At 36.7% G+C, this 10,496-nt stretch overlaps 1 protein-coding gene and 1 non-coding gene across 3 annotated transcripts in view; both read left to right on the top strand.

Moving 5' to 3' along the window:
* Window positions 1–6,781, top strand: part of LOC126378106 (homeobox protein OTX1) — a 69,050-nt gene extending 62,269 nt beyond the window's left edge. For both annotated transcript variants that reach the window (XM_050026276.1, XM_050026277.1), the window contains exons 5-6: window positions 3,656–4,435; window positions 4,743–6,781. In XM_050026276.1, coding sequence (XP_049882233.1) covers window positions 3,656–4,435; window positions 4,743–5,033 — 1,071 coding nt within the window. In that variant the 3' untranslated portion in view covers window positions 5,034–6,781. The remainder of the gene's footprint in view (window positions 1–3,655; window positions 4,436–4,742) is intronic.
* Trnav-cac (transfer RNA valine (anticodon CAC)) lies at window positions 725–796 on the top strand. Its single transcript has one exon. It is a non-coding gene; the product is annotated as a tRNA-Val (tRNA).
* Window positions 6,782–10,496: the final 3,715 nt, after the last annotated feature.

Genomic DNA, 10,496 nt, shown 5'->3' on the forward strand with positions numbered 1-10,496 from the left:
ACTCACTTAATTGATACTGGGTGGCTCAGCATTACTAAGGATTATTTTAAACCATATTATCTAACTGTTAACAGGCATTTTTAATCTGTGGATTTCGACTCCATAGTGATAACGTTATCTCAAGATTATGATAATAATCGTCATGCTTAGCGTTGATTTATAATAACTAACTGCTACTTATATTAGTTTTTTTATTATCACTTACTGATAAACCTGCTTGCTGAGCGGTCAAGGAAAACATCGTGAGGAAACCCACATTCCCGAGAAAAACGTTTTAGAGATATGTGATTAGGTTGGTTTTCCCTTCCCGGGTTGGAAGGTCTGCCTAGTCGCTTCTGTAAAAAACCGGACCTGACAAATCTTCGTAAATGAACTATACTAGCTCTCCTTAAATAATTACCTACCTTCCGAAAGTTCATTATGAAAAGCGAATGTTATTTTCCTTGACAACTATTTCGATATTTTTTTACTGAATTAAAAATTTCAATGAGTAACTTTCTAGTCGACGTTCCCCAAACACACGATAGATGGCGTTGTTCACTTTTAACTTAATAATTACCTATTTTCTCATTGCTGGGGTACATAATTATTCAAAAACGTAATGTAATGGCAGAAGCATATTATTATATAAAACAAATTGTTGCTTGATATTTGGATCATATTATGTATAGAATGATGTTGCTGCCTATTATGCTTCTTTTTATTTTGATCGGAATAATAATTGGCCTCTGTGGTCCAGTGGTTGAGCGTTGGACTCACGATCCGGAGGCCCCGGGTTCGAATCCCGGTAGGGGCATATCACAAAAATCACTTTGTGATCCCTAGTTTGGTTAGGACATTACAGGCTGATCACCTGATTGTCCGAAAGTAAGATGATCCGTGCTTCGGTAGGCACGTTAAGCCGTTCGTCCCGGTTACTATTTACTGATGTAAGTGAGTAATCGTTACATGAGCCATGTCAGGGGCCTTTGGCGGCTCAATTATAACCCTGACAACAGGGTTGATGAGGTTGGTATTCTACCTCACGACCCACACGATAAGAAGAAGAAGAAGATAATGGGTGGATGTTGTAATTGTACCTTGGTGTAATAAAAAGGGTCATCATTTATACCCAAAATCAAAGATAAAAGATGCATATGTCTGTTATCCATGAAAGAAGTTTTAACGAAGAAAAAACTTAACAACGCCATCTATCGTGTTTTTGGGGAACGCCGATTGGAAAATCCCTCATTCATTGCAAACAAAGTCGCAAAATAATAGGTCAAAAAGTTGCATTGGTCGTATAACGACAACGTCATTGCAAACACCCCGCGTTGAGAAGGGTCGCTACGTGCCAACTCATACGCACTCCAGATTATACTCAGTGTACCCAGTTGTAGCCGGTTAAATCCAGTTACGGCTAGTTATAGAGTTAGCTAGTGTTACTGGCTGGAAAAATAGCTATGGCTGTGATAGGTAGGTATTCATTATGTTTAGGTGAAAAAAAGGTATATAAGTGAGCTTTTGAAAGTGTCTGGTATATTTAAAAGTACTTACCTACTTAGATAAGAAACGGGTCTATATAATAAAACAAAAAACATGATTTACTTCAAATCAAATGTTTTTAATCTGTGTCAAAATTAAAAACTCGAACTTTTACGTATTTACAGCACTATTTAACCCTCCAATCGAAGGCATCGTTTACTTACAAATAATGCATTCTAAAATCAAAACCGAAATATTTTTTTTTACATGAACAAACACTTAATGCAGCCAAACCATAATTTCGCGCCATCCATCCTCCCTAACTATACCCATTGCATACAAATTCCGAACATTTGTTCCCTATTGTATCAAGCTTATAATGGGTTAATAAGTTTTATAGAAAAGAGCATTCTACCCATGAATACAACATACAATATTACTTGCAACAGATGGGATGTATTAATACGCTACATGTGGTATACCTAGTGATGATGCATGGTAATTAGGATGGAGTTCATTGACTGGTTCAGTATATATTGGTGCTGACTCCAGTACAGTCATAAGCAATATAATGTACCCACTTTAGGACTCTGTCGCACTAACACATTTGACGTTTAGTGAGAATTACAGTTCAATTTGTCAAAAAAGTTAATGTGACATGGTACCAAAGTGTATACATATTAATGCTCGTGACCGTACACACCATCTTATTTTATTTTAAGTTATACCTGTCATTTTCTTATCCGCCGAAAGGAAAAGGGAAGATCGACAGGCATACAATTCATGGAACACACGTCAATTTTAGGCAGAAATTTAAAAAACTCTTCCAAAATTTTATATTGGCTAATAACCCGACAGAATTAAGTTGACACACGTGAAACGGGTTGCGTAATAGCGAGATGCCTTATAATTACCCCAGGCTATTCATTCATTTTAAAAGTAACAGTTGCCAATCTCCCGTCCCTTTCCTTTTCAGTGGGTAACAAAATGTCTTAAAATAAAATTAAGAGGTGTCTGCAGGAATCGGGGCCTATCATTATAATAATGTCTTTATTTCTGAAAAGCCTTAATTATGTACTTTGTATTAATACCACTGGAGGAAGGTCACGATATTATGAAAAGCTGCCCATCCATAATCTATTCTATTTTTTTTTTCAGTTATAACTGGGAAACTAAAAAGGCCACATTGAAGCAATTCATCTAAAACAATATATATATATATATTGCAATTTGACATTGGCGCACATGAATGCGCAGTGTCAACAAATGTAAAATAGCAATATTCCTTTTTTAGATGAATTGTGTTAATTTGGCCTTTTTCGATAGAGGATGTCAACCAATAAGGTTGTTACAATAGAGTTGCAATTTCGATCCTTTTTTCTCATTATAAGGATTTCAGTTTAAACAAGGTACTTATAGTGTCCTTCCTTTCACGCATGATGATTGATTATATGGACGATAGTTTGATCATCTACCGCCCAGTCAAACAGAGACTCTTTGAAAACATTTCCGGGGCAATATTTTTAACACTTTTAATTGCCAATTCTGGCAACCCCAACGAACAATTATGATAACTCACGAAATTCTCGCCTCGCACCACTCGCTTTCCCGCCATAAATCACAAATAAGCCAATAGACAAATAGAGGATGTAATTGAACCGTACTAGTTGCTAGTGTTGCCACTGTAATTTAATTTGTTACATTTAGGGTTGATATACAGTGGGGTGTGAAATGTATTGAGACAATATGGTTACCTAGTAATAATGCAATATGGTTTTATATTTAGCTGGTTTATTTCATACTTATATAAAGTGTTCAGAGTTGCAAGTGAACTTACATATACTATTAATATACGCTTCATTTTTATTATCTATATATTTCTGTAAGTACCTATAGATCATCGTGGCATAACCATCTAGAAAATTCAATTTATTGTCATTGATCAAAATTTGGTAATTGCTAACCCTATTTCGAAAGTTATTAACATAATGCCTATAAGTAGTTTCAAATTAGGTCCAATGAGCAGATTTGTATCACTTTGTTTTGCTAAACATAATTTTAGGACAATAAAGCTATAACAATGAAAGATAATCCTAACGTTGGCCACTGAATGTACTGCCATTCATCTTTGCGAGTAGACGGCGATCGATACTATATGCCATTGATTGATATAATTTCTGTTTGTCCACAGGTTTGGTTCAAGAACCGAAGAGCAAAATGCAGACAGCAGCTGCAGCAGCAGTCCAACACGCAGATCTCTAGCAAGTCCTCGTCAACCTCCAAAACCTCAATTTCCTCCTCTTCCTCCCTCAAAGGCTCCTCCACCACAAACTCCTCCAAAATCTCCACCAGCAAATCCTTAACCACCACCAACTCCAGTTTGTCGACAACGCAGAACTCTTCTAGCATTACTACAACTTCCCCCAACCTGCCTATTACCCCCACGACTTCTGTAAGTCCCCCAATTAATGTTATTTGTAAGAAGGAATCTACCCCTTCTAATTATGACTCGAACAAGAATAATAGTTTAACGTCTTTATCGCATCATTACAACAATGATAGTCTGAGAATCAGTGCGAAGGATTCCTCGCCTTCTGATTCCATTTCCAATGTGCACGGTTACGGGGTGACGCCTAAGCAAGAGTTGTATAGCAGTCCAAAGAGGCTGGACTATTCTAGCAAGATTGACTATTCTGAGAAGTCGTTTGGCAGTAGTTTAGTGAAGGACCAGTACAGCTCTCGTCTGACTGGGAACCTGACGCCTCTAGGGTCGAACTCCTCGATAATGACGACTCCCTCACCCCCGATAACTCCTCAGAGCCTGAATGGGCCGGGGAACGTGTACCACCCCGACAGCTACAACAGCTTCCACTGGCCGGGCAGCTCAGACTACATCCGGAGCTACTCCACGTCCCATCACCATCAGGGCTACGGACAGAGCGCTTATAATTCGCCGTATTATCCAAGCCAGGTGAGTTAGAATTATAATACCCTACTTATTTCACTAATAATTGTATTTTGTATGTTACATTTAATCATAAGATTTGTATCATATTTTGTTACCTAATCTTCACATTTAACAAAGAGGTCCATAGCTGTAATTTTAAAAAGAGATTTTGTATTTTGTTTTGGCACGTCATTGTTTCATTATATTTTTGAACACATTGTTGGAATGTCTCGCTACTCTTGCTATTTTAACTGACTTTAACCTAGCGTCAAGATATTTGAGTACTTACCTAATTTATTTAAACTTATTTTGACCTTCCTTTCTCTTCCAGATGGAATACTTCAACGGTTCCTCCGTCAACCAGAGTCACGGGAGCCACCACAGCCACAACCTGACTACGAACGGCAACCAGCTTTACAACCAGGTTTCCTTCGGCAACCCCTCCCCTCCCGCCGCTTGGCCGTCCCACCACAACATCTTATCCTCAGGCCCTGAATCCCCAGAAAACCAAACCCAGAATTCGCCACACCTGAGCATGCTTCAAGCCTCGCAAATTTCGAACTTCTCAAATTCAGGGAACAGTTACTTTGCGCCAGAAAAGTACGGGATTAACATGGTGTAGTGTCTCTAGTCTTTCTTAGGTTATTTTGTAAATATTGTGTAAAGTTAGGCGATAGTTCGGGAGATCGGGAGTTTATATTGCTACTGCACGATTGATAGGCCATCTTGCGTCCTCACCGTAGTTTGTCATCTGCTAAAATAATTTTCGGAAACTAATATAAAGTGGCAATAAAGGTACAGTATATATTATCCGGTTACTAATACGTTTTTATCAGTGTTGCCATTTTATTGCCGCTTTAAATAACTATGTGTGAATTATAACAAACATTCAGAATTAAAATCAACAGATTTATCACAAAACGCAACTTATTTTATCAATTTATCATCTTTGTCAAGATCATATTTTCGGAAAATTTTCAATAGACCCTTCAATGTTTTGTCACTTGAAACTTACGCTGCACTTTTTCCAAAATGTTGAGGTTAAATTGAAAATTTTCGGAATATATGCCGTGTACATATCAGTTGTATAAAAGTTAACAACATGGTTCTTCGTTGCAAATAAACTCTCGATTTTCCGAACAAACACTTGTTTGTTCATTGAAGATATAAATTGTTGTTCTCACATTTTTACTTATTGTAAATTATTTTTAGGCAAGAATTTGGTGTCATGCTACGGTACAATATTAATTATCTTATATAAGTACTTAAGTATTCTCAGATATTTTATATTTACATTTACTTTTGAATGCCTATGTGTTCATAATTACTAAATCAATATAGTACAACTTATTAGCTATTTTTGACCATTTCTTGCCTAAAACCTAATTTACAAATGTACTTTTGACCTACAACATCAATATTATTTTCAAAATGGCGGACAGTGTCAATAAAAAATATCAACGAAAATATTTTAAAATAATTTGGAGGCCTAAGTATGTATCGAAAAAACCTTTTTTTATGCCATATTTAAAAAAGCCGATTACATTGATTTAGAAGAGTGTATAGAGATTTTCTTTTTTTATATTACTTATTATATATTGGTCCCTGAATCCTCCTTGTAAAATACCCCAGTCATATCAATTTATATTTAAAAAGAAGTTAGGCTATGTTTAGTGACGGAATTCGCTAAATTAATGAGTTAATATAGTTTTTATTATTGTAAATAAATTATACGTAAGAGCTTTATTTTTAAATAAATTTGTAAATGTGTGTGAGGATGTATATGTGACTTATATTGTCTAGTTTGTAAGGTTCCGTGTTTTACTTTGATATATTTCGAAATATAAGGCTGAACGGTAAATATATTTTGCCGATTCAGTGTTGAATAAGAAATCTTTACTGCCAGAGTTCAAAAATAATTACGTTATTTTAATTCTTGACAAGAAATATTATATCAAAATGCTAATAAAATAAACCTGCCAGACTTACAAATCGAGGTTATTTTAATTGTTGACAAAAAAAGTAAAATACAGTAAATTTAAAATATTTAAATTCCAATGTCATAAAACTAACCTAACCTAACCTCAAAATTAAACAATGTAAAAAATATACGTTAAATTCAAAACTCACTTATGAGATTATTAGTTAATTGTATTTTTATTTTTCAAATCAAATTGTAGTACTTATATGTAATGAAATTTGTAATTTATAGTACTTTTTAAGCTTGGACATAGCTAAGTTAGAAGTAAGCAAGTACATTCAATTGTACGACGTTCGAAGAGTCAGTGTATTTTTTTTAATTTAAGTTGTATTAATTATTAACTGATAGTTATTGAAATATTGAATCCGAATATATGCATATAAAATACATTTTTCGTGTTTTATTTACTACTTCAGTCACGCTTTGTGCCTTCTTTGACGTGACTTATTGTAGGTTTGCCACAGATGGCATCAACTACTTAGCCTACTGGTATTGAGGAAAATAATTGTCACCAAAAACTCGCAGCGATCAGTTTTGCGGAGACTGCAGCCTTAACCTCTCATATGCCGAGATACCAGACACAATAGATTTTACATTGTGTCTGGTCGAGATCCGCGTTCCGGCGTTCGAAAGATTAAAGTGGTATATCAAACATGTTACTTACTATACATATCAGTTGATTGCATAAGAACACTAAATCTTTTAAGAACATTAAATTTTCTAAGGCAATGTATACATTTTTACGATTTAAGAATCCCATTGACATTCAGAATTAAAAAATATATAAGTACGTTTAAAAACTAAAACTCGACTACGGAAAAATGACTCTAAAAGTTATGGATTAAGAAAATAGGTATAATTCTCAGAAATTCTACCCAATAGTGATGTTTAGAAGATAGCCGTGGTCGTGTGCTGTGGCAAACAAACTTTTGAGACAGATTGGCACAAAACGAGGTGTTTTGTAAGAAATGTCCGGTGTGTGTTAATACTAACACACTCAATTAATTTAATACCTACTGTCAAAGATATTTAATTTATTAATTATTTATGTTATGTCTTAGAATTTCCGGCCGTGGTAGAATTCACGTTTGGACCATAAATTATTATCACGTGTTCAACGGTGAAGGAAAACCGAAGAAAACTGCTTAATATGACCTCCGAAGTTCCGGCCAAATAGTTAATGCCATTTGCGGCGAATCTACAATAAGTCACGTCAAAAAAGTCCTCCAAAGCACGTATTCACATCTTAATGCGCAAATGTCAAATTTCATTATTGCTATGTCGCCTTTTAGCCGACTACGAAATTTAGCTCCGAAATGGACCTCAAGCATCGATGTCGTTATAATCATAATAAAACAGTTTATTTAGGTAAAACAACAACTGATTATTCTGAGTTAACATCAACACTAATTGAAGACCCACGGTGTGGTTGTCGGTGTAGCATTCTCCATGCTACTTTCAGGAAAAAATAGAGCTGTGGTATCCCTCTTGTCTTCCGCCCCGCAGTCCTCTGTCTGACGCAAGTAGATGGCGCCCAAAGTAGTATAATTATTAATCAATGTTGTAAGTAATTCTAATTGTGAATCAATATATCCGCAAGTTCTATCATTAGATGTTATTTAATATTCTCTAAGTAAACCTACAAAGCAGGTGGATAATAGGTATTATCAGTAAGATACCTACGGGGTGTAAGTGACATCGTATCTAATACTGAGGGGGATGATTCAGCTCATTATTCTGAGTTAACATCAAGTTGAATTTTCCGTCGCCAAAGTATGGAACTGAAAATAATTTAATTAAACACTAAAATTTTCATGATTTTTTTTTGGTCGTCATGTTTTGGTTTTGTTGGATGGTCTGAATCATCCCCCTCAGTATTCGTTGTCACTAACACCCTGTATATCTAACTCCCTAGCGTTATCCCGTTTTTCACAGGGTCCGCTTTCTTAACCTGAAGGTCCGGTTTTTTTTAAAGAAGCGACCTGCCTGCCTGACTTTCCAACCCGAAGGGAAAATCAGCCTAATACTATTAGGTCATATTAGCTCGGGGATGTGGGTTTCCTCACGATATTTTCCTTCACCGCTGACCACTTGATCAGATACATCATCATCAATTTAAGAGCCACGTTTTTGTCGGTGCAGCATTTCCATGCTAGTTTTTTAGGGAAAAATAGGGCAGTGGTTTCTTCCTTCCACCCCGCTGTTCTCTGTCTGACGCAAGTGGAATGGCGCCCAGAGTAGTCTATTACAAAGCCGTACTAGAACTCCTGTCCTCCGCCTCTGAATAGTACTGACAGCTACTGCTGCCCTCTGTCAGGTTCCAGGTTACAGTCCCTGTGACTTGCCCCTTTCGTCGTGCATTGCCGTACCGATGGCTCCCATCTTCGCCTCTGCAACCGTTGAGGTATTCACCCGTATCCCTGGGCAAGGGTTCTACGTTATACCCCGTAGGTCTGGGTCCCTATACATCATAAATACCTCATAAATACATCATTAATACCTATATATTTTGTGTTTGAATTAAGTATTATTGTTTTTACAAAGTCCATTAACACAGTTGGCTCGACCATTGTACCTAGACGGTGATACGGCTCACCACCTACCACGTTGATTTAACAGAAAGCTCGGTGAGGTGTGGGTACTTAGTTCATCTTACGATGGATGTACCTCTCACTACCCCAGTTGGGATATAGCATATAGTCGTGAGCTTATGTTATGTTATGTGTTACAAAGTCCATGCCAATAATATCATCAATATAATAGGCAAAGGCGTTGAACTATTCGGCCGTGCAGTCGACCTCGCCTTACCTCGTCTAGTGTGGCTTCCCCACTATCAGGTTACTGACGTTTCGACACCTGCGTATTCCAATGTAGCTATACTAGTAGACAGTGCTATCTAATTGAATTATCTATTATAATAATGGAATTCCATAGTCTCTGCTTACCCCGGTGGGAAATGGGTGTGAGTTTATGTATGTGTATGTGTGTATACTTACGTACCTATATTTGCACCAACCGGCAGTGGAGCAGCGTGGTGAAGTCTGACGATTCAAAGTGTAACTATGTTACATACTGAATAAAGATATTTTTGAATTTTGATTTTGGAATTATGCTCCATACCCCCTTCGGTTGATTGAGGAGAGGCCTGTGCCCAGCAGTGGGATGTTTATAAACCGTTTAAGTGTTTTTGTACTTATACTTTCTGTGTCTTTTGTTTCGTAAGGACTTTGCAGGCTTCAGTCACCAGATTGTCAGGAAAAGTAAGATGATTTCGTGCTTCGGAGGACATGTTAAGCCGTGGGCGCCATCCCACTCGCGTCAGACAGAGTACTGCGGGGCGGAAGGCAAGAAGGAAACCACTGCCCTATTTAGATTTTTGATATATTGCTATACTCTTTACGCCTAACACCATGTTGAAAGTTTCAGAACTGTTATTGTTCTCTTTCGGTTATATATAACTAAGATAAGAATATGGATTTTTTATTAAGTGACTGAAAACATACATGTCCCGGTCCCGGTTTCGAATCCCGGTGGCGAAAAGTCACAAAAATATCTTTATGATGCATGCAGGCTGATCACTCGATTGTCCGAAAACAACCGAAAGTAAGATGATCCGTGCCTCGGAGGGCACGATTGTCGGTCCCGGCTAGGTAAGTATGTAGTCGTTACATGAGCCACGTCAGGAGCCTTTGACGCAAAAGTACCCATGATACCAGGGCTGATGAGGTCGAATAGACAGAAAAGATTTAAAAAATACGTAAGTAGATGGGTAGTGTTAGAACAGAATCGATTAGTCTAATCTAGACTGATACATCCCTATACTAATGCTTAGCAACTACACTTTGACAGATGTACGTCGTAAAACTCATTGAAGCTATTGTAAAACTTTATTTATATAAACACTAATTGTACTGTTTTAGGAAATTTAGAGCTACCGCGGGCACACAGGAAAAAGATAAATAAAAAAAAATTTAGTTTTAGGGAAAATCGGAAATTCTACTTCAAAAAATGGCGAGAAAGGAATTTGCCCTTTTCTTTTGTTTTTCAGCCAGTGCGCAAAAAACAAATCAAAACAATCTGATACTTAATGTATTTTTTTGTTAA

The sequence above is a fragment of the Pectinophora gossypiella genome, chromosome 25, assembly GCF_024362695.1.
Source record: "Pectinophora gossypiella chromosome 25, ilPecGoss1.1, whole genome shotgun sequence".
NCBI lineage: Eukaryota > Metazoa > Arthropoda > Insecta > Lepidoptera > Gelechiidae > Pectinophora > Pectinophora gossypiella.